Source organism: Molossus molossus, unplaced genomic scaffold, assembly GCF_014108415.1.
Source record: "Molossus molossus isolate mMolMol1 unplaced genomic scaffold, mMolMol1.p scaffold_m16_p_27, whole genome shotgun sequence".
Classification (NCBI taxonomy): Eukaryota; Metazoa; Chordata; class Mammalia; order Chiroptera; family Molossidae; genus Molossus; species Molossus molossus.
The window spans coordinates 2,311,827-2,336,919 of NW_023425363.1; the positions used below are offsets into that span (position 1 = coordinate 2,311,827).

Genomic DNA, 25,093 nt, shown 5'->3' on the forward strand with positions numbered 1-25,093 from the left:
CTAGTGCCTGGAGGTCAGGACACGGATGACGAGCCCCGCTGTCAGTGTGGCGGACGCCACCCCCAGAGCAGCGCCTCGGCGGATGGCCAGCTGTCTCCCCGAGAGTCTGCTGGAAGGAGCAGAAAGGGTTGCCTCTGGAGTCCTGAAGAGGTCCAAATGGCACTCGGGCCTTGAGTACGTTGTCAGGGTGACACCAGGGGAGCTGCCCGTAGCCACTGCAGAGACAAACAGGAGCAAGTTCAGCAGTACTGGGGGCAGGGTGAAGAGCTGGTGAAGCTAAGGTTAGGCCCTGGCTGTGTTGGCTCGGTGGGAGAACTGCTTAACCTCTGCCCCTGCCGTCAGACAAGCCTGTGCACCGAACGCTGCCTGCCCTTCTGCTCTGCAGCCGGTCGCGGGACAGGGTTCTGTGGGGAGCCTCACACACGGAGTTTGATGTGCAGATGAAGTCACTATGAAGAAGTCGGCCGAGGCATGTCCCTGTCTGAGCCTCCCCTTGTCAGCACACGTGACACATCGAATGCCCAGGTGACCATGCTGTGCCTGTGTGGCAGTCAGCTCCCGGAGTTTCAGCTGTTCACTGTTGCACAGATCAAGGCACCCAGGCTGAGGTGCAGTCGCTGCGACAACAGGGCTTTGGGCAGCACAAGCCTGGGGCAGGTGGCCCCGGTGCCTGGAGCAGGGCCATCACTTACCACATGGACACTGGATACAGACCGCAGGTGCCTGTCTGTCTGATGCAGTGCAGGGAGGTGGACAAGGGAAGTGTCCCCAACTCGTCAGTCAAGCCAGGCCCACCTGCCCGGGCCGACAGCTGTGGGCCAGGACGGGGCCTTCTGCCCCCAGCTGGAGTTAGTGGCGAGAGCATACTGGTCTGGTACAGCCACGCTTGGGTCTTCTCTCTCGCCTTTGCCAGCTGAGGGACAGTGAGGAAGGGACCTAAGCGCCCCACCTTGCTTCCTCATCTGAGAAAGGGACAATGGCCTGCTGCCTCATGAGGCTGAGGACATGGAGTCCGTCCGTCTGTCATGCTGGGGCCTGGGGCGTCATCCTCACGGTGAGAGGACTGGGCTTGGTTCCCAGGCACCTGAGGCAGGGCAGCCAGGAGCAGGGTGCCCCTGGCATTTGCGTGAGCTGAAGCAGCCTGACAGCATTACCTGAAGAGGCAACAGCTTTCTCAGGCCCAGGTCTGGGGGCTGTGCCCACGGGGCACTCGGTGCTCTGCGGTGCCAGCCCCGCACACTTCTCAGCCTGCAGGAGAGAGTGTGCCTGCGTCACCTGCCAGCCCCGTCACCGCCGGCCCAGGAGCTGGACCCCACTGGAGGCTCCTCACTCCCTCCCCTATGCTTGGACTGTGCTCCGCCTGCCTCCCCTGCTCTAGCAGCTGCCCCAGGACGCAGCCCTGCGAGAGCCTTGTGGCGATGCTGTGACCGGTGGGTGTGTGACGGACCCCAGGCCCGGCCTCTGTGAAACATTGAAGAGTCTGCAGGTGGGTGCAGAGGTCTACTTGTCCAGCTGCCACTTCAAACAAGCCTCATGTGCCTTGCTTGTTAAACCTGCCACCTAGCACTCCCTTTGTTTGCTCCCTGCCCTCTGCCTGCCTGCCAGGGGTGGTTTCAGACTACACCCAGAAGCTCCTGATGGGAGGCTGTGTCGCAACAGGCCTCATGCGTGGCCTGCTTCAACAAGGCAGCCGGAGCACGCAGACGCACGGGCTCAGCTGGCAGGGCAGGCTTCTCAGTGCTGCAGCTTTACGTCTGCGAACCATTGTCACACGCCAAGGGGACTTGCTCCCCACATGAGGGCAAAATCGTTTCCTGCCAGAACTGGGGTCTTAGCAGAACACACCCTCTGTCCCCTGCCTTCGAGCTGGGCTGTGCCTGAGAAGCAAACACTGGCCTTTCCAGGAGGGAGGTGGACAGAGTGATTTATTACCTCTTCCAAAGTCATGCACACTCGGGACATGCGGGTTCAAACTAGTTGGAGTGAGCTCTTTGCCCTTGGCGTTCAGCAGCCGGGCTGGCTAAGCAAGGGTCTGGTGTGTGTTTCTGTGATCGGAGAGTGTGTGGCCTGTCCTGGCACTGCGTGGGCTCCGAGCACAATGGCAGGAGCGGGTGTTGAGTCTGAGCCAGCTCCCCTGCGACCACACATCGCTGCCGCTGAGGCCTAGTGTGCCCTGGCATTTCCGGGGAGCAGTCTCCACCTGGTTGGCAGGTGAGAGCGTCACAAGGCCAGGGCTGTGGGCTCACCTCCTCTGCAGCCAGCTCCCAGTTCATCCGGGCAGTGTAGGCTGCAAAGGCCACCGCTGCCAGCAGGGCACAGGCCAGCATGCCCAGCCAGAGGCCTGCAGGAGACAGGTGGCAGTGGGGGGGTGTCCAATGACCCCCAGGCCTCTCCTGACTTCCCCTCATTGCACATACCCACGATTCTCATCCTGACCACAAAGGCCAGAACAATGCCCAGTGGGAGGCCAATGACGTAGTACATGATCGCATTGACTGTGGCTCCGAAGGCTTGCCTGCCCGTCCCTCTCAGGACTCCACCGTAGACACACTGTGAGGAGAGGGGGCGGCAGGAGGTTAGTCAGGACGTGAGGCGGTCTCACCGACGGCACTGCTCCGCACTCCCTGTAGCAGGCCTCCCCGAGCTCCTACAGCCTGAGGCGGTGCTCTCAGCCACTCTCCCGTGAGAACAGAGCCAGAGATCGGGCCGCTTGCCCAGTGGGACCCAAAGTAGCTGTGTTTTGAGCACGACTGCAGAGCCGCAGCCTTCACCTCCACACCGTTATCCCCGCCCTGGAAAGTGCAGGTGGGATTGGTCGCCCACCAGCAGCTGCTCTGGGAGGGCGGACTACCTTCATTCAGAGGCGGGGTGGGTTTCCCAGTATCGCTGGAGCAAATCACCGCAAACTTAGTGGCTTCAAACAAGACACTTTCAGTGTTTTATAGTACTGGAGATTAGAAGTCCTAATGGGTCTCACTGTGCCAAAGTCAAGGCTGGTTCCTTCCAGGGGCCCCAGGGAGAGCCATGCCCACCTTTTCCTGCCCCTGGAGGCAGCTGCCCCCGAGCTCTCAGCCCCAGGCCACAGCGGCATCGCTCCGACCTCTGCTTCGGTCACCAAGACTCCTCGGTCTCTGCTTCTCTCACACACAGGAGGACCCTGTGATGACACTGGGCTTTCTGGGCAATCCAGGAGCATCTCCCTGTCTCAAGACCCTGAATGACACCCGTAGGTCCCAGGATTAGAGCGTGGCATCTTCGGGGGCCCTCATTCTGCCTACCACACGTGGCGAGTGTTCCCTATGAAGAATGGACTCTGCTTTACTTTGCTAGTCTCATCCTCCCAAACTGATCCCAGACCTAATGAACGAGGGAACCACAGGCGCAGCTAAATGTGGATATCAGTGGATATTTAGTTATTTTTATTTTGTTAAGATGAGGGATGTGGAGTGTGGTTTGTTTTTACACAGTTGAGCAAAGAGGTAATGCATAGGGACAAGAGGTGACTGACTCTTGAACTTTGAAACTTGGTGCACACATTTCTCGTCTATCATGAAATAGAAGATAATATTTTTGGTTAAAAAACAAAAATTCCTTCAAAATTATGCTTGATGTGCTCTGGACCAGTATTTCTCAACCTGGGGGCAGTGTTGCCCTCCTGGAGGTATTTCGCGGTGGCTTTGACTGTCACAGCTGGGAGGTGGACCTGGGCCCCAGGGGGTTGAGGCCAGGGGTGCTACTGAACTTCCTACAACGCACGGGGCAGCCCTCCTGCAACAAGGACCTACCCTGCCCAGCCGTCAGCAGTGCCATGGTGAGGGCCCTTAGAGCGTGGTGAACCCCCATGGCAAGGTCAGGGGCAGTTCCACAGCAAGGGCCTGACTTGTGGGCCTGTTTGGAAGAAGCGATGGACCAGTGGACTGACAGAGACTCAATAAAGAGCTGCATGAGGCGAAACAGCCGGGGGAGTAGGGGAGAGCTTGGTAAGTTCCCCAAATATCCCGCGTTGGCTGGAGGCTGTGCATATTTGTAGCAGAGAGTGGAGCAGACCCGGGCCACCCACACATCCTGGACAGTGGAACCTATGAATGGACAGAAGAGACACAAGAGGACCCAGAAGGAAGTAAAAGCTGGGCAGACTTGAAAACGGCCTGGATGCACCCCCAGCGCACACTCAGGTCCTCAGCAGAAAATGGAAGCTTTACCAATGGTCAGAGGCATCTGAACACAACCTCCAATCAGTAATTGGCTGAACACTGAGCTATGCAGACACAGTAGTGACCCCTAGGAAGCTAGGCTTAAAAATAAACAAGAAACACACATACGCGTATCCGTGCACATACGCCCGCGCACACAACTAAGCAGAGAGAGCAGCTGCAGGGTGTGGAGGCAGGATCCACAGAAGTGTCCAGGCGAGTTACTAAACAAAACAACAGCGCTTGGGGACAGGCCACATGCTCTTCTCCAGGATGGACCTATGCTAGGCCACAGAACATTTAAAAATATTGAATTCATACAAAGTATGTTCTCTGACCACCACAGAATTAAATTAGACATGCCTAACAGAAAATGTCTGAGAACAACCCAAATAGTTGGAGATTAAACAACACACTTCTAAACTCATGGGTCAAAGAATAACTCACAAGAGAAAATTTAAAATATCTTAAACTGAATGAAAAGAAAACAACATATCAAAATGTATTAGATGTAGCCAAAGCGGTAAGTACTAAGGGGGAAACATATAGTTTTCAATGCCTAGATCAGAAAAGAAGAAAGGTCTCCAATCAATAGCCTAATATTCCACCTGAAGAAACTAATAAAGAGGAGCAAACTGTACCGAAATAAAGGATGGGAATAATGATGAGAGTGAAAACCATGGAAATAGACAAGAGAAAAATAACAGAGAAAATCATTGAAACCAAAAATTCTAGTTCTTTGATAAGGTCCACAAAACTGACAAACACTACCAGGGAGCTGGCTTTGGTGAACGTGGCCCAGGAGACAGGCAGGCGGAGGCACGCGTGGCCAACATCAAGGACGAGGGCAGGGACATCACTACCGACGACAGAGAAAAGGACTATTCGGCAGTATGAGCAATGCCAGGCCTCAGTATTAGACACCTCAGTCGGAGGGAATACATTCCTAGAAAGACACAGCTTACTCAAACTAACTCAACAAGAAGTAGAAGGTGACTAGACCTGTAACAAGTATGTAAATTGAATTAATTTAAAATCTTCTGACCAAAGCTCAGGCCCAGATGGCATCATTGGTGAATTCTATAAAATATTTAAAGAAGAAATAATGCCAATCCTTCACAAACTCAATGTTACCCTGATACCAAAGCCAGATCAAGATATTACAAGGAAAACATAAGAATTACAGATGAGCCTTGGCCAGGAGGCTCAGTTGGTGGGAGCATCATCCCATACACCGAAAGTTTCCAGATTCGATTCCTGGCACGTTCCTAGGTTGTGGGTTTGATCCCCAGTCAGGGCGCATAAGAGAAGCAACTGATCGATGTTTCTCTCTCACATCAGTGTTTCTTTGTCGCTCCGCTTCCACTCTCTCTTAAAAAAAAGTCAGTAAAAACTTATCCTCGGGTGAGGATTATAAATAAATGAATAAATATTTTAAAATTACAGATGAGCTTTGGCCGGTTTGGCTCAGCTGTTAGAGCGGTCCGGAGAGACCCGGGTTCGGTTCCCGCTAAGGGCATGTATTTCGGTTGCAGTTTGTCCCCGGCCCTGGTTGGGTCGTGTGGGTGGCAGCCACTCGATGTGTCCCTTTCACGTCGGTGTTTCTCTCTCTCTCTCTGTTCCTCTCTCTCCCTCCCACTCTATGTGAACAAAAAATTAAAAAATGTCCTCGCCCTGGCCGGTTTGGCTCAGTGGTTGGAGCGTCGGCCTGCGGTACAGAGAGACCCGGGTTCGGTTCCCGCTAAGGGCACATACCTCAGTTGCAGTTTGTCCCCGGCCCTGGTTGGTCGTGCGGGTGGCAGCCACTCAATGTGTCCCTTCACATCAATGTTTCTCTCTCTCTCTCTTCCTCTCTCTCCCTCCCACTCTATCTGAACAAAAAAAATAAATAAATAAATAAAATAAAAAATGTCCTCGGGTGAGGATAAAAAAAAAATATTACAGATGAGGGGGGAGGGGGGAGGGAAGAGATAAACCACAGAACTTATATGCATGTACGCATAACCAAAGGACATGGACAACAAAGCTGGGGAAGGGGCGGGGGGGATGGAGAGGAGGGTGTCAATGGGGTAAAAAAGGAGAAACATCTGTAACAAAAATAAAATTAAAAATAAATAAATAAATTAGAACTAAAAAAAAATTACAGATGTATATCCCTCATGAATGTCGATGCAACATTTTAAACAAAATATTAGCAAACCAAATTCAGCGATATATATAAAATATATACACCACGATCTGGAGGACTTTATCATAGAAATGCAAGGTATATCATCTGAAACTCAGTTAATGTTATTATACCATATTAATAGAATAAAGGACAAGAACCACATGATTATCCCAACAGGTGCAAAAAAACATTCTTCAAATCCGTGAGAAAATGTTTCAGCACAGTAGGAGTAAACAGCTCATCCTTAACCTGATATGGGGTGTTTATAAAAACCCTACAGACAACATATTTGATGCTGAAAGACTGAATACTTTTCTCCTAACACTGAGCACAAGGCATATGATGAAAGATCGGCCACTTCCATTCAATATCGTACCGGGGTTCTACCCAAATAAAAAGGAAAAAGTGAAACTCTTTATTCATAGATCACATGATCCTATATGTAGCAAATCTTCAGGAATCCACACACAAAAAACTACTAGATTGAATTTAACCAGGTCACAGAATAAAAGGTCAATAAACAAAGATCAATTATATTTCTATAAACTAACAATGGAAATTAAGGAAAAAGTACCATTCACAATAGCATCAAAAAGAACAAAATATATTGGAATAAATTTAACAAAAATACTGCAAGATCTGTCCATTGACAAATAGGCTACAAAATATTGTAAATTAAAGAAGATCTAAATAATTGGAGAGACATTCCATATCCATGGAATATTAAGATGATAGCTTTTCCCAAATTGCTCTATAAATTCAATATAATTCTTTTCAAAATCCCAGTAGTAGAAATTAAAAGCTGAAAAATACATATAGAAATGTAAAAGATCTAGTACAGCCAAAGCAATTTTGAAAAAAAAAAAAAAAAGAACGAAGTTGGAAAATTCATAGCAACTGATTCAGTTGATGCTAAGAGACGGTCATAGGACAGTGTAGCACTCACTGGCAGAGGGGAGGGCGTATAAATCAATGCGAATCTAAAAATAAACCAGTACATTTATGACCAATTGATTTCTGACAAAGGTGCCAAGAAAATTCACTGGGGAGAGCATTTCACATGCCAACAAATGGTACTAGGACTATTGGGCATCCATATGCAAAAAGATAAATTTAGATCCTAATCTCATACCACATACAAAATAAACTCTAAATAAATCATAAACCTAAGTGTAAGAGCTAAAATTATGAAATGTCTGGAAGAACTCATAGGAGAAATAGTTTGTGCCCTTGGGTTAGGTATAGAGTGCTTAGACATGACAGTAAAACTGTGAGCCATAAGGGAAAAGAAATTGAGAAATTGACTACATTAAAAGTGCAAACTTTTGCAGCTCAAAAGAGACCAGTAAGGAAATTAAAGACAAACCACAGGCTGGGCTTGTAAATCATGTATCTGATAAAGGGCTTGTATATAAGAACATATAAAGAATTCAACTTAATAATACAACTTAATAATAAGAAGGTAAGTGTTATTTATGGGTTGAATTGTGTGCTCGAAAAAGATGTTAAAGTCTCAGCTTACAGTACCTGTAAATGTGACCTTAATCAGATAATGAGAAATGTGTGCACCAAGTTTCAAAGTTCAAGAGTCAGTCACCTCTTGTCCCTATGCATTACCTCTTTGCTCAACTGTGTAAAAACAAACCACACTCCACATCCCTCATCTTAACAAAATAAAAATAACTAAATATCCACTGATATCCACATGAGCTGCGCCTGTGGTTCCCTCGTTCATTAGGTCTGGGATCAGTTTGGGAGGATGAGACTAGCAAAGTAAAGCAGAGTCCATTCTTCATAGGGAACACTCGCCACGTGTGGTAGGCAGAACGAGGGCCCCCGAAGATGCCACGCTCTAATCCTGGGACCTACGGGTGTCATTGTGAGATAGGGAGATGCTCCTGGATTGTCCAGAAAGCCCAGTGTCATCACAGGGTCCTCCTGTGTGTGAGAGAGAAGCAGAGACCGAGGAGTCTTGGTGACCGAAGCAGAGGTCGGAGCGATGCCACTGTGGCCTGGGGCTGGGAGCTCGGGGGGCAGCTGCCTCCAGGGGCAGGAAAAGGTGGGCATGGCTCTCCCTGGGGCCCCTGGAAGGAACCAGCCTTGACTTTGGCACAGTGAGACCCATTAGGACTTCTAATCTCCAGTACTATAAAACACTGAAAGTGTCTTGTTTGAAGCCACTAAGTTTGCGGTGATTTGCTCCAGCGATACTGGGATACCCACCCCGCCTCTGAATGAAGGTAGTCCGCCCTCCCAGAGCAGCCTCAGTATACGCTCATTGTAATATAGTAGCATACTAATCAACACGCCCTGAGCCATCATGATCAGAAATTAAAAGCCTACATATAAGGACACAAAATGGCTAATGGAGCTCCTCTGAGGAATCCCCACCCCTTTCCCAGGAAGACCTGAATATTTCTCTCCGTTATCGAATACCCTACTCTCTCCTTAATTAAATTTTTTAAAATTAATTGATTTGAGAGAGAGAAACATCGATTTGTTGTTCCACTTATTTATGCATTTATTGGTTGATTCTTGTATGTACCCTGACCAGGGATAGATCCCGCACCCCATCAGGACGATGCACTAACCTACTGGTAACCAGGGCCACCACCTCAATAAAGGAAGTAAGTTCTGCTAAAGGGGGGCTGCTCTGCCTGTGGAGTAGCTACTCTCTGCCTCACTGTTTCAATAATAAACTCACTTTCACTTTAAAGTCTGTGCTGGCTATAGTTTGAATTCTTTCCTGCATGAAGCCAAGAACCCTGAGTGGGTGGCGGACCTTCAGGTCCCCAGACCCCCAGAACGCCTCCATCACAGCCACTTTGGGAAACAGTTTGGCAGTTTCTTAGAAATTTAAACATAAACTTATCATTCAACCTAACAGTTCAACTCCTAGGGTACTCTGCCAAGAAAAACGAATGCATATATCCACACACAGACTTATAGGACCAGGTCACCAGCGGCTTGAGCCATAGCCCAAGCCAGAAACAACCCAAATGATGAATGGAGAAGAAACATGTGTTATGCCCACTGAATGGACTGTTATTGTCATAAAAAGGAATGAAGTCCTGAAAAGTGCTACAACATGGCTAAACCTCAAACATGTTATCCTATGTGAAAGAAGGCAGTCACAAAAGACCACATACAATTTCATGCATACGAAGCGCTCGGGAAAGGCCAAGTTCACACACGAGGAAAGCAGGAGTTGACTGCCAAGCAGGCGCCAGGAAGTTTTGGTAGGTGATGGAAGGGTTCTGAAACTGGATTGCAGTGATGGTTGCACCACTCTAGATGGACTGAAAATCATTAAATTATTCATTTAAGATGTGTGAATTTTATGCATGTAAATTATAACTTAGTAGAAGTATTTTAAAAAAATAAGGTCCATGGAAAACATACATGAAGAAAAATGTAAATACAGCTGGAGGCAAGATGACAGGAGGCAGGTACACAAGCTACAAGGGCCCTTAGAGCTGCTAGTTATAAATCTGTTTCCAAGTCCGCTGAGGTCCGGGGGCGGAGAGCTGCCCGCTGCGGAAACTTCATCTCTTGAGAACTGCAGACCTATTCCCAACCACTGTCAGTGGTCAGGAGAAGAAATATGAATAGTGCCCTTAACAAGATCCTATGACAAAAGCAATAATAGATTCCATAAGATAGTTTCTTTTCATGTCCCGTGATAAAAACAATGTGTAAGATGACAGAACACAGCCCAGAGGAAGCAGTTCCGCTAAGTATAAGTGTGTGCTCCAAGTATGTTTCCTGAACGCCCAGCCAGATGCAAAGGTAAATTCTAGAATATGTAGCACACTGGACAGTGTGCACTGAGTCCTAAGGGAAAATCCGCTGTGAATGGAATTTCTCTCAGTGGGTTATGTGTTTCGAATGCAGGTGCTGTGTGTTGCTAGTCGAACACACACTCCTGTGCAGAGCTGTTGGATTTTATGTGGGGGATGCATTCCTAAAGAGCTCACTTAGCCCAGCCGGTGTGCCTCAGCGGTTGAGCATCGACCCTGCACCAAGAGGTCGCCAGTTTGATTCCTGTTCAGGACACGTGCCCAGGTTGTGAGCCTGATCCCCAGTGGGGGCCATGCAGGAGGCGGCTGATTGATGTTCTCTCTCATCCATGTTTCTATCTCTCTCTCCCTCTCCCTGCTTCTCTCTCTAAAATCAATAAGGAAAAAAATTTTTTAAATAAAACAAGAGCTCACTTAACTCAAGTTGTAAAGTAGAAGACACGGGATTTCAAATCCTGCTTATAAAATGAGACTTTCGTGTTTTCTTTTTTTAAGCCATGCTTTTTAAAATTCACGGAAATCCTACTAGAGCCAGTAAATGAATTTAGCAAAATAGCAGGATACAAAATTAACATCAAGAAATCAGCGGCACCCTGGCCAGTTTGGTTCAGTGGTTAGAGCGTCACCCTGCAGTCCAGAGAGACCCAGGTTCAGTTCCCGCTAAGGGCACGTACCTCGGTTGCAGTTTGTCCCCAGCCCTGGTTGGGTCATGCGGGAGGCAGCCACTCGATGTGTCCCTTTCACGTTGATGTTTCTCTCTCTCTCCGTCTCTCTTCCTCTATCTCCCTCCCACTCTTTCGGAACAAAAGATAGAAAAATGTCCTCGGATGAGGATAAAAAAAAAAAAATCAGAGGCATTCTTATACATCAATAATGAACTCACAGAAATAGAAACTAAAAAAAAAAATTCCCTTTTACCATTACAACAAAAAAACTAAGATACTTAGGAATAAACTTAACCAAAGAAGTAAAGGACTTGTTCTCAGAAAACTACAGGACACTGAAAACAGAAATAGAGGAAGATATAAAGCAGTGGAAGCACATACCCTGTTCATGGACTGGAAGAACTAACATCATTAAAATGTCCATACTACCCAAAGCAATCTATGGATTCAATGCAATCCCCATCAAAATACCAACGACAGCCCTGGCCGGTTTGGCTCAGTGGTTAGAGCGTCGGCCTGCGGTCCTGAGAGACCCGGGTTCGGTTCCCGCTAAGGGCACGTACCTCGGTTGCAGTTTGTCCCCGGCCCTGGTAGGGTTGTGCGGGTGGCAGCCACTCGATGAGTCCCTTTCATGTCGATGTTTCTCTCTCTCTCTCTGTTCCTCTCTCTCCCCCCAACTCTGCCTGAACAAAAAATGGAAAAATGTCCTCGGGTGAGGATAAAAAAAAAATACCAACGACATATTTAGAACAAAAACTTCAAAAGTTTATATGGAACCAAAAAAGACCTTGAATAGCCACACCAATCTTGAAAGCAAAGAACAAAGTGGGAGGGATCACAATACCGAATATCAAGTCACACTACAAAGCCATGGTAATCAAAACAGCCTGTACAGGCACAAGAACAGGCATATAGATTAGAGGAACAGAACAAAGAATGGAGAAATTAACCCAAGACATTATGCTCAATTAATGTTTGACAAAGGAGACAAGAGCACACAATGGAGAAAAGATAGTCTCTTCAATAAATGGAGCTGGGAAAATTGGACAGCTACATGCAAAACAATGAAACTAGACCATCAACTTACACCATACACAAGAATAAACTCAAAATGGATAAAAGATTTAAATGTGACTCATAAATCCATGAAAATTCTAGAAGAAAATGCAGGCAACAAAATTTCAGACATCATATGCAGCAGAATTTTCACTGATACAACACCTAAGGCAAGAGAAACAAAGGAAAAAATGAACACATGGGACTACATCAAACTGAAAAGCTTCTGCACAGCAAAAGAAATAATCATCAGAATGGAAAGAGAACCACCATATGGGAGAGCGTAATTGCCAACGATACATCAGATAAGGGGTTAATTTTCAAAAGATATAGAGTACTCAACAAATGGAAGACAAAGTCTCCAATTAAAAAATGGGCAGAGGATCTAAATAGACACCTCTCCAAACAGGACATACAAGTGGCCAAGAGACATATAAAAAGTGCTCAATATCACTAATCATCAGAGAGATTCAAATTAAAACGACTCAAGTATCATCTTACACCTGTCAGAATGGCCGCCATCAACAAATCATCACACAACAAGTGATGGCGAGGGTGTGGAGAAAAGGGGACTCTAGTACACTGCTGGTGGGAATGCAGACTGGTGCAGCCTCTATGGAAAATAATATGGTGCTTCCTCAAAAATTAAAAATTGATCTTCCATTTGATCCAGTGATCCCACTTCTAGGAATATACCCTAAGAAACCTGAGACACCAATCAGAAAGAATATATGTACCCCCATGTTCATAGCAGCACCACTTATAATTGCTAAGCTCTGGAAACAGACCAAGTGCCCATCACTAGATGAGTGGATAAAAAAGCTGTGGTACATATACACAATGGAGTACTATGCAGCTGTAAGAAAGAGAGATCTTTTATCCTTTGAGACAACATGGAGGGACCTGGAGAGTATTATGCTAAGCAAAATAAGCCAAGCGGAGAAAGACAAATATCACATGATCTCACTTATTTGAGGAACATAATGAACAAAACAAACTAGTGAACAAAACAAAGCCAGAGACGTAGAAGTGCAGACTGACAAACCTCAGAGGAGGAGGGCATGGATTATCCAAAGAACTTATATGCATGTACATGTAACCAATGGACATAGACAACAATACTGGGGGCGGGGGCGGGATTGGGAGGAGAGTTTCAATGGCGGAAAAAAGAGAAACATCTGTAACAAAAATAAATTAATAAAATTTCTAGAATTTAAGTCTGCACCAATGGGACCTGTCCTCTAGTGGTCAAAGGAGCAGAAATTCTACTCCGTCTGTACTCTGGGTTGCCTCGCTCCCTCTCAGAAGTGTCCCTGTCACTGGCTACAGGGTACGGTTGCTGCCAAGCTCCTGGCCAGTCAGGGCCTCAGGTCAGTGCCTGTGGCCCCAGCTCCTGAGGAGCAAGGAAGGAAGAGAAAGATTTGTGAGTTACACTGGGGCAATTTTCAGTTTTGCTCATCGGCATTCATCTTTTGGCTTGTTGGAATTGCAGAAGGCAAGAGGAGTCATTGTTTTGTTTTGTTTTTCCTCACTTGAGGACACTTTTTTTTTTTTTGATATTTTGTTCAGATAGAGTGGGAGGGGGAGAGAGAGAGAGAAACATCGATGTGAAAGGGACACATTCAGTAGTCGCCACCCACACAACACAACCAGGGCCGGGGCCAAACTGCAACCGAGGTATGTGCCCTCAGCAGGAACCGAACCCGGGTCTCTCCAGACCGCAGGCCAAGGCTCCAACCGCTGAGCCAAACCAGCCAGGGCAAGGAGTCATTGTTTTGAATAAAAGTAGAACTAGCCTGTGGCTCAGTGCATTGAGCATCCTCCCATGGATGGAGAGGTCCCGGTTCGATTCCCGGTCAGGTCACATGCCTGGTTTTGGGCTCGATCCCCAGAATGGGTTGTGTAGGAGGCAGCTGATCGATGTTTTTCTCTCACATCGATGTTTCTATCTCTCTCTGCCTTTCTCTCTCTAAAAAAGCATTGAAAGCATATGAAAAATAGAACTAATATGAGCAAATACTTTGGGCATTACTCTATAGTCAGTCCTTCACACGTGTTGCGGAGTTCACCCTCACAGCCCTGCGAGGCCTCAGGAAGGGCTGGGGCACAGGGTACTCACACAGAGGGCCTCGAACAGCTGAAAGACAGTGTAAATGGTCAAGACCTTGTCCACCAGGGCGATGACCTCTCTGCAGGAGGAAGAGGAAAGAACACGTTTGGAGCACGAAGGCATGACTGTATTCTTAGAGACCTAGTTACACCACCTCCCCAAAATGTTGGGAATGTGGTTACTCCATGCAAACCCAACACCCCTAGTCCCGAGTTTCTCCATGTCTGTGGGTCTTCCTAAAACTTCAAAAGTGCCCTCAGTTTTGTACTGCCCTCCACTTAGCATCTGGTCTCTGGACAAGCAAGTGGCGGAGGCCATGACCCGGGAGCAAAGGGCCCAGCTTCTTCTCCATGGGGGCAAAGCCAGGGCTGGTCCTGTTTCCTGTGGACCCAAGGCTGAGCCAGGCATGTGACATGTCTTAGGACTGTCAGTAAACCACTGTGACATTTCCCAGAAGCCAGTGAAGAAAACCGACTACCTACTCATCATTGGTAAAAATATAACCCAATTTATTTTTCAGGAGGCTCAACAGGGTGCCGATAACCAGCGAGGTGCCAACTGAAAGAGAAAAAGGGAGAACATCTGGCTAAGCCCAGCCCATGGGGGAGGCCAGCCCAGGGCAGCAAAGTCGGCCCAGCCCTTCACTCCCAGGGGCCTAAAGCCCCGTGCATTAGAGCCATTCATTTGGACCATGACATTCTTTTGCCATCCTATAGGAAGGACAGCATATAAAATGCCTTTCCAGCCGTGGTTCTCAAAGTAAGGTTCTTAGGCCAGCAGCATCAGGATTACCTGGTAACGTGTTAGAAATGCAGATTCTCAGACCCCCATCTCCAACCTACTGAACCAGAATCTGCTGGGTGAGGCCAGGCGATCTGTGCCTTGAGCCAGTCTCTAGGGGATCCAGTGCAATCTGAAGCCTGAGAACCCCACTCTCCACTGAGGAGCTGATCCCAATCTTCAGCCTCAGAAAGCAGAGCCATGTGAAGGTCCCAAGCTCCTGGGGACGCTGGAAGGCCACGCTTGCAGAGGACCCTGGACAGCTGGAGGGAAAAGCCTGGGGAGGAAGAGCCTTCACAGGGTCACACTGAGGTGAGTGGGGGCGAGCTGTCCTGCCTGGAAGGCCCCAAGAACCCCAGCAGCGAGCGGAAGTGGAGAAGGGGCACAGCAGGCAAGAGTGATGTTTGCTGCTCGGGGAGGGGGTGAAGCACCACCCACTTATCAGCTGGGGCTACTCTGGGCAGGAAGACAGGGAAAGCAGGTTTGGAAGGTAAGCCTGTCTGCTCCCACAGCTAGCCCTGCCTCCAACATGCCACGCCCACCTCTGGCCCAGGCCCTTGACCACCGCGACCCAGGAGAGGACCCACCTGTGCAGAGCACGCCTGAGATGGCTGATCGCTTCGCTTGCACGGTATCTGCAGCTCCCAGGGCCGTCCCTACTCGGACACAGACGGAGATGCTGAGCCCCATGGGAATCTGGGATCAAGGCAAGAACGTGCTGTCAGTGGAGCCACCCTCCACCCCCGGGACGGGGTGGCTGCTGGGCCCGAAAGAGGCCTGGGCTGGCTCTGAAGCAGGCAGCCCTCCAGCCTGGGCCACCAGGGGGAGGACGAAGATGGCGGATCTCAGGGAGGCTGCATGAGGAGAGGCCATTCATGCGGAAAACAGGTGGTGACACCTGAGGTTGGGGCATGGGGTGGGGACACCAAGTGAGCCAGTGTCTGCCACCCCCTCCACTCCATCAAGCATCGCAGGCAGACTGGCCTTGCAGTCAAAATCACTGTGTCCCTAAACCCTTATGGGTAAATAAACTTAAAAGGCAAATACGGCCCCAAGTATGCCAGAAAAGCTCCCTGTAAGAAACATTATTTTTCTGTGAAAGTTAGAATCATCTTATAAATAGTTTTGTAAGTGTAGATTTTTGTGAATCCTGAGGTCACAGACTGCATGACCCCAGGAGCCTGGCAGATTTGTACATGAGTGACATGGAACAACCCAAGTCTCTGGAGAAAGAAGGGCAACGGGGCCCATGCTGGAGAAGAGCAATTCCCCACCACTACCACCAGGGGACGCTGACACCCAGCTCTCTCCAAAGGGAGTGCAGGAACATGGGCTCAATGCTAAATAGAATGTCCCATTTTCCAAGAAAATGCAAAAATCCAGATTATGATGTAAAATCTCCCCATTTTAAAATGGTGTTAATTAATTCAAAAACACTTTTAAGATCACGAGAGCTCATTGTCACCACCAGGGGAGTGGCTGTACCTTGCCTGTGTGAGTCTGGGAGGGCCCGACAGATGGGCATGAGAAGTCTGGGAGGGGCCCTCAGGAGACAGAGATAGTCTTTGGAGTGAGCGCCTGCTCCCTCCTATGACACCCCCAGGGCACTGGGGGGTGCTGGCTCGGGGTGCAGGGCATGGCAAAGGCACCCCCAAGAAGCCTCACCATGTAGATTACTGTAGCCACCTCGTAGATGACCGCCTGGGCAGAGAGGTCCACCATGCTGAGCAGGCCTGCGCGAGAGCGGGAAGTGAGCCCTGGCCCCGGGGCCAGCTGAGGGACCAGGGCTGACAGATCGCCCCTCCACTTTGGAGGCCAAGGGGTAAGTGATTTGAAGGTCAGATTCACAACAAAATCATGTTCCTGCTTGGCCTCCGGCCCTCCAGGAAAACCCTGCCCAGCCACTGGGGATCCTGCAGGCCGTTCCCCGGGTGGTTTGGTTTTCGAGTTGGACCCCTGGAAACGGGTGGCAATGGTGTGCGAGGAGAACTGGACCAGTCAGGAACCCCAGGGTCAGGTCTCAGGGCTGACACTGCACGAGCCTGGGCAGCCTCTCTTGTTCTTGGGCCTTGGCTTTCCTAGCCGTCCAGGGTTGGACTGGAAGGTCCCTCGGGGCGACCACAGCACTGGCCTGATTCTCTGGCTGTTTGGACTCTGTGCTGAGCGCTCCGATGAGCACACACCGCGGCGGGTGAGCCCAGGGCCAGCAGGCCCACCCACTGCCCGCACCAGTCCATTCAACCTCCACGTCCCCCCTCCTCCCCCCCATGTGACCACCTGCACGGGGCGCCCGCTCAGTGCTGGGATTCCGGCCCAAAAGCCCCAGGCCTGGCCTCTGGGAGCTCGCGGACTGAGGGGGAGACGAGCGAGCAGCTGGCTAGCCTGGGCCCGGCTGGTGAACTACTGTCCGGAGGGCCTTCTGAGCCCGTGAGCCGCCCACATGGGCCCCACCCTGCTCTCCCACGTACCCATGAGGAAGCTCCCGATCTCGTAGGCCCACCACTCGATGCACAGCATGAGCATGCTGGGGACGGCCAGGGAGAAGAAGGGGCCCCAGTCCTGCAGGCACTGGACGGACCAGCCTAAGGACAGAAGCCCTGAGAGCATGCAGCAGCCCGCGTGCGTACACCCTCTGGGGGGGCCCTGATGGCCCTTGGCTCTGCCCATTCCTGGGCTCCGCTCAGCAGGCTCAGGCACTTGGCATTTTACACAGGGCATGCCAGTTGGCCCGGTGCTGGTGGGGGGGTGGAGGAGGATGCGGGGACAGGGCACCATGGAGCAGCTCAGGACCGGAGCCCCAGGCTCGGGTGAGGGTTCCGACTCTGCCTGTGATACCACAGGGTCTTGGACCAGTACCTGCCCTTTCTGGGCTGTTTCCTCCTCTGGAGATTAGAGTGCTCATCTTTGCCCTGCCTCCCGGGAGGGTTGTGGGGAGGATGGCATGAGACGGGCTGGCCGGGCAGATAGGGCTGTGCAGGACCTGGCGAGGGTCCGGCCATGCAGGACTCCCTTGCCCGCCGAATGAGGCCTGGGGGCCCCAGAGCTCTTCCCGAAATGCCTGGACATGGAGCCCACAGGCTGCAGAGCTAGGTTTCCGGAGGTTCGAGCCCCCACCATGCACCCTCTTGGGCATTTGGGGGAAATTACTTAACCTGTCTCTGTCTCAGTTTCCTCAGTGTAAATAAAAGGGGAACAATCAGGCGTTGTGAAGTCTAACTGAGGTCAGGAACGGCAGGCACTCCGCCCAGGGCCGACACCTAGGCTTCTGCCGGGGTTATTGCAATTACTCTAATCTCCACCCTGAGACCAAGGAGCCAGCGGAAGCTCTGCACCGTGACACAGGGGATGAGGGGACCCCCGGGCTTTGGGGTGGGAGTCCTGAGGGGGAGAGCAAAGGGAAGGGGGCCTCGAAGGGAAATAGAGGCAGGTGAGGGATGGGGCTCCTCCAGGGGGGCCCCAACTGGGCCTTCTGCCTGGCAAAGGACACCCCGTGCCCATGCTGGGCCCCACCCGATGCTCGCCTGCTCAGCCCCCGAAAGCAGGGCGCCCTCCCCACCTGCCCAGGTCTCCTGATGCAGCCGTTTCAGCACAATGTGGAGAAAGAGGACGCCGGTCTGCACGAACTGGGACGCGGTGTTGGCGTAGGCGGAGCCCCTGGGAAGGAGAGAGCGGGGCTGACGCCAACTCTGTGCCGGGAGGGTGGTGGGAAGTGGCCCTCTCCTCGTTTCTTTGGTAGGGAGTCCCCATCAAATTCCTCATGACCCCCCACTTCAAGATGGTGTGAGCAGCCTCCACCGTTGCCATGGGCGAGGCAAGGATAACTGACCTGCCCCAGTCAGGGGTGGGGTGCTTGGGGGGCAGTGCTCCTCGACAGGCCCCCCACAAAGCTCACCAGCCTCACCTAACCCCTAGGCTCAGCACAGAAACCAGGACGTAGTTGGCCAAGGCGTTGACGCAGTTGCCCACGGTGCCACTGAGGACTTGGGGCCAGATGATTCCCTGAAACAAATGGAAACTGGCTGGCCTCGCTGTGGGTGGGTAGGGCCGAGGTGTGGGCAAGCGTGGGCACACATAGGGGTTGGGAAGAGGCTGGAGACATGCAGCTCCTCACTGGCACCTACCAGAGAGCAGGGTGTGGCGCCCCGACCACAGCCAGTGCCCAGAGGGAGAAAGCCCCGGCACCCCTTCCCACCTGACTGGGCAGTGTGCTGGCCACCCCTCCAGCCGGGACCTCTACCTGATTTTGCAAATATTTTGCCAGCAGGCTGTACAGAAAAATCGCCTGCATAAAATAAAACATACATTTACACACAAATAAACAACAACTACTAAAAAAATCACCAGATGAACACTGACAGATATTTCTCAGGTGTCTGAGTTTGGGAGCAATTCCTTCACCAAAGTACATGTAAGACCCAGCAGGTAGGCTTCACCTGGCTGTGTGCTCTGGCCTGCCTGCGGGGGAGAGGCCCTCGCGTTCCTGCTCCGGTGGAGGAGACAGCAGGCGGGGACATGGGCTCTGTGACAGAGCACACCTCGGCGGGTGTGCACAAGAGGCAGAGGGCCTGGCAGGTTCTGGCTGCCAACCCAGGACTTCCATCAGCTTAGGAAGCCTGTCCAGGGGACAGTGCACAGGACACGTCAGAGCCCGAATCCACAGGTGTGACCACACCAGTGCCTGGCTCTGGTTGCTGGAGACAATCTGGCAAGAGCGGCCTTGGACTAGGGGAGTGCTGGGAACTGAGCGATGCTGGCCACAGCAGCCTCTGCGGAGCAGGGGTAAGGCCCCATGAAGGGGGGCAGGGCCTCCCCTGTGGAGCAGGGGCGCAGGCTTGTGTGTGTGTGTGTGTGTGTGTGTGTGTGTGTGTGTCTCAGGGGCACTGCTCCTGCTCCTCTGTCCTCTGTCAGAGCCTGGCCCAGGGCCTGTGCCTTCCTGCCCATCCCTTCCCTCAGCCCCTCCTGCGTGTTCAGCGCAGCACAGTGATTGGAGCCCGGAGCTGGAACTGCGCTGCCCGGGTTCGAATACTGGTCTGCCTCGCAGGAGACGCGCGAGTCTCAGCAAATCACGTAACGTCTCTTGCCTGTTTCCTCATCTATAATGGGGATAATAATGTGTGTATACCTAATATTTACACATACATACCCATACAATGTGATTACAAAACAGTGTTTGGCATATTTAATCATTCCAAATGTTAGGTAGGCATTATGTAAGTATTATTGTTGATTAAATCTTGCATTTGCATTTTGTGGGAGGGACTTGCTTTATTTGCTAAAGGAGCTGTCACGGTAATAACTTTATAGGATATTTTTCCCTGCCCTGGCACAATGGCCCTGTTTGACAAAATACCATCATCTTGGTCTGAAGAGCCAAAACCTTGGAGGAGAAACACCAGCCTTTTGTAGTGGTTTCCATGATTCCAGAGAAATCTGGAGCTGGCTGGGCCCCAGAGAGGTCACGGCACTGGCCTTTCAGGGTGGGTGTGGGGGCACATCCCACAAGACCTGGGCCCATTCCCTTCCCAGCTTTCTCCTGAAGAGCTCGCCCCTGGTGCCATGAAGGAAAGGTTGGCTGCACTTCCAGAGACGGAGACAGCCCCAGGCACAGACCTGCCAGGGATGACACCTGTCACTAAGCTTCAACAATCTAAGGGCTCAGCAGTGGACCCTGACCACAGCGATCTCTGGGCTGAGCCAGGTGGGCACTGCTTAGTTTTAGTACTTGGTAAGTTCATGGAGAAAAGAAAGAAGAGAATAGTCAATCGTTTGTCTTAGAAAAAGGTTGCTAAGTGGATTAAAGCCTTACGTGTAAAAATGAAAACCAGAAAAGAGTTCAAAGAGAATATGCCCACCCTGGCCGGTTTGGCTCAGCAGTTAGAGCTTCCGCTCGGGAACCACAGAGTCCCGGGTTTGGTTCCCACTAAGGGCAACTACCTCAGCTGAGGTTCCTCCCGCCTGGCTGGGTGTCGTGTGGGTGGCAGCCAGTTGATGCATCTCTCTCAAGTCAATGTTTCTCTCTCTCTCTCCCTCCGCTCTGTCTGAAGATAAATGCAAAAAAAAAAAAAAAAAAAAAAAAAAAGTCCTCAGGTGAGGATAAAAAAACAAACAAAAAACCCCAAAGAGAATATACCCAAATGTTTATATAATCTTGATATGGGTAAAGGGTTTTTAAGTTCCTCAAAGACAGATATTATAAAGGATTGGATTTATGGATCTGTTACAAATATATTAAAAATTATTTTAGTCAAATACAGAAAAAAATTAAAAGGCAACTGACAAACTGAAAAGTGTTTGCAACATATATGACAAAGGATTAAGCTATTATTTAACAACTTACTATAATTAGAAAAAGATTAATCCACTAAAATAAGCAAAGGGTATAAGCAATTCACAGAAAAAAAACAAATGATCAATAAATACATTGAAAAATGGTTCACTTCACTGGCAATAAAATACATATTTAAACGATTTATTTGTAATTGGAAAACATTAATAATACTCTTCTGATGAGTGTTGCCAGTGGGGGCAGAATTGCTACAAATTGGCCGAGTAACTCCAATTTCAGTAATGATCTCAAGGCAGTCAATGTGCACCTACTGGAACGGGAGCTTCCCTCCGGACCCTGCACCGCCCCCCACCCCACCCTCGCACCCCCGCTCGGTGGAAAGTCGCTGCCTCCCAGCAGAGGGGGTGAGCCTGGGCCAGAGCCAGGACACTGTAAGCCCCCCTGCTCCAGGCTCAGACCCCCGCACTTACCGGAAGTGCTGGCATTAAAATCAGCACGTATTCTTGGGTTAGCCTGCAAGAGAACCAGAAGCTTCAGAGCTGACCAGGCTGTTCCCCTCTAAACTGGGGACATCCCGGGAACCCCGGGTTTGAGGAGAGGCTCTCCCAGGCCCTGCAGATTTCCGCGGAGACAAGGAAACTTCAGTATTCAGGGTGCTGCCACCACACGCTGAGAGGAGGAACTCAGGGACCCAACCACAGGGTCCTCATGACTTAGGAACTTAAATTTGGAGTCATATGTAGTTTGTAAGGGGATAAAAAAAGTTCTCTCTTATCAAGAAATAGCCAAAGGATATATGTATCCCCCATGTTCGTAGCAGCACTATTTACAATACCTAAGATCTGGAAACAACCCAAATGTCCATCAGTAGACAAATGGATAAAAAAGCAGTGGTACATGTACACAGTGGAGTACTATGCAGCTGTAAGAAAGATCTCTTATCCTTTGAGATAACATGGAGGGATCTGGAAAGTATCATCCTAAGCAAAACAAGCCAAACAGAGAAAGACAAGTATCATATGATCTCACTTATTTGTGGAATATAATGAACATAACAGTCTGAGGAATGGGGTAGTCCCAGAGACAGGGAAGTGGGGTACAGACTGACAATCCCCAGAAGAGGGGATGGTGGGGGAGGGTTAAACCACAGAACTTACATGCATGTGTGCATGAACAATGGACATGGACAAAGCCGGGGACAGGGTGGGGAGGGAGAGGGAGGGGGAATCAGTGGGGGGGAAAGGAGAAACATCTGTAACAAAAATAAAGTAATTAATTAAATAAATAAATAAATAAATAAATAAATAAATAAATAAAAAAGAAAGAAAGAAATAGCCAAGGAGTGCACATAATGTAAAATGAACAAGACATTCCTATGACGTTTCTGAAATTAATAACAGACTGCATAATTAATCAGAAATGGGTTCGGTCCTCTTTCTCCCTTTTGGAATATGTGGTAGTGCACACTCCATTTCTTCAAAGCCTCTGTGAAGTTCCACCTGGCGCGGGACACAAATGCTAATAACATGCAAATCCCTTCTTTTTTCTCCGTCCTGCTGCATTACCACGGGCCTTCCGCCCCCTGCTGGTCGCAGCTGGAGCAGCACGCAGTGCGAAAGGATCCCCAAACCTAACCTGGAACCGTCCCAGGGAGCTACGCCTGCGACTGCTTCTGACCCAGAGGAGCGTGGCGCCTGGAGGGGGGCTTCTTTAGGGGGTTCCTCCCCGGCTTCCTGGCAGGAGCCAAGCGGTACCTGGACACGTGCGGGTCCTGCCCGAAGAGCAGCAGGATCTGCTGGGTGTTGAGGAAGAGCGCCCAGCAGGGGAAGCAGCAGAGCAGCAGCATGAGCACGCCCCTCTGCAGGATCACCCCCACGTGCTTCTTGTTGGGGCTGCCGAAGCTCTGCAAAACAGCCCCCCTTCTGTACTCAGCGCCTTCTGGGTCCCCTGCTAGGGGTGCCCGTGCTGCCAGGCGCTCCTGCACACACCACGTAGGCACCACTCAGCGTCCTTGGTAGCAGAGCTTGGGAGCCCTTGGTACGTCTGGGGTGGCTCCCCCTGCAGAGGCTCAGCCGGACCACAGAGTTATAGTAGTGGCTGTTTACTGAGTGCCATCCTCTGTCCACCCATTGTCCCCAGTTCTTCAGAAGCGCCTAGTGAGGAAAGCACTATTTCCCCACATCACAGCTGAGGCAAGGGGGGCTCCGAGAGCATTTGCCAACTCACCCTGCTAGTTGGTGGCAGCCAGGGCCGAACCCAGGTCCCCAAGTCCACCATATGCGCATAACTTTGGGGTAGCTGAGCCCCCACTGAGCTGTGGGTCCTCAAGAGCAGGGGAGTCCTATTGGTGCACCCTCAGCATTGGACACACATGAGCAAGGAGCTGCCTCCTCCCTCTCCTTCCAGGATTCTCTCCTGCCTGCCTAGACTCTGTCAAAGGGGTGGGGGGTCTGCTTTCCTGACAGCTGCCCCACCAGGTGTCTGACAGGCTCCCAGCTCCAAGGAGCACTGAGGGGACTTTGAGGGGCCCCATCCCCCACCATTTCTGCAACAGTTGAGGGATCCTCTCTCCCTGCCCAGATCTAGGAGGCCCACCTACCTGGGACATCAAGGTGTCACATGCTGAGGAAAAGCCGAATCCTACGGAAACTCCGCAGACATTGACAAACTGAAGCCACATACAAGAGAAAACACAGGGCTTGTCGGGTGGAGCCCAAGGAGGGGCCCTACATTTGGGGCAAGGCCACCCAGCAGCTGCTCAGATGTGCAGCTGAGCCGACCTCCCTCCTGGTGGGTTCCTGCCCATACGGGCTGTGCCCCATCTTGCAAGGGCCCCAGGTCCAGCTTTGCATACAGCGGTCAGCCCTCATGCTGCGTCTTCTCCTGGAAGCCAGCGGAGGAGCCTGGGAGAGACCGTCCCTACTCATCCCCTGCTGCACTCACGGCCACTGAGAGGGTCACTGACGCCAGCTCCGCTTTGCCCAGGTGCCCACAGAACACCGAGCTCACGACATAGATCATGAAGGACAGCACCTGGAACAGGAACTGAAGGGTGACAGCCTGGGTCAAGAGCACCACTCGGCCCTGCCTCGGCCTGCCGGCCCTGCCATCACAGCCCAGCCCGAATCCACACCAGTAACCTGCAAAAGCCCCTCGGAGCCAGCAGGCATATCGCCCCCACCGAGGGAGACGAGCGTGTGCCTGAGGCCGGCATAGCAGCCAGGCCAGGGGCCAGGAAGCCTGGGTGCTGCTCCTGTCCGCAGCTGGGCTAACTGCCTTCTTGCCTAGAAGTGTGGGAACACACAAGACACCTCGCTTGGGCCTGAGCCCCGAGTGTCCCGCAGCCGCTTGTGCTGCCATCATGTCCTTAGAACCATTTGGCCGGGCCACATATAAACAAAAAAGAGGAGGAATACAATCTGTCCAGGTGCTGGGATCAGAGATGGATTTCTTCTTTATAGCTTTTTGTTTTGTCTGAAACTTGTACAAGGAGCACATATCAATCAGCTTTTGTGATTAGAAAAAAAATGCACCTAAAGCCATTTTCCTTTGGCAATAAAAAGGGCCGGGGGCCCCTTCCTCCCTGCAAACGCCTCTCTGGGGAGATCTGTAGGCCCCTGCATCAGTGCCTCTCACTTGTCATCGTGAAATCTCTCAACCCAGCCTTCCTGTGGGTTTCTGAAAGAGGACATGCTGCTCATCCTGCTGAGCATGGCAGGCCCCACTGCTAACCCTGGCACTGTCCAGGGACAGCCGTCTGCTGCCACCTGCTCTGGGCAGCAGCCCCTGGTGCAGCCTCAACATGGCAGCATGGGAAGTTTCTGGGGAAGGGCTGTGAGCAGCCCCTGGCAGACCCCAGGTCATGCCTGGACAGCCACTGGCCCCCAGCCTCACCCCCCCTCCTTACCAGGGGTCCAGACAGGACAAAGAGCTTCCACGCCTCAGCCCTAAAGCCGACGGGGACCAGCTTGTGCAGGGCAGGGCAGCGGCCCCCTCGGTCCAGGGAAACTGTGTCCTGGAGGCGGTCCATTCC

The 25,093-nt window shown here is 50.9% G+C and overlaps 1 protein-coding gene across 1 annotated transcript; it reads right to left on the reverse strand.

Annotated features, from left to right (window-relative positions):
- Window positions 1-25,093, reverse strand: SLC47A2 (solute carrier family 47 member 2). The gene is made up of 17 exons (XM_036278373.1): window positions 24,968-25,093; window positions 24,004-24,105; window positions 23,660-23,728; window positions 22,815-22,963; window positions 21,531-21,573; window positions 19,012-19,056; window positions 18,676-18,773; window positions 18,331-18,428; window positions 17,243-17,356; window positions 16,440-16,507; window positions 15,362-15,470; window positions 14,477-14,552; window positions 14,004-14,073; window positions 2,418-2,550; window positions 2,247-2,341; window positions 1,155-1,248; window positions 1-215 (listed from the first exon to the last, which is right to left on the reverse strand). Exons 1-17 carry the CDS (start codon window positions 25,088-25,090, stop codon window positions 1-3), a joined length of 1,701 nt encoding a protein of 566 aa, XP_036134266.1. The 5' UTR covers window positions 25,091-25,093.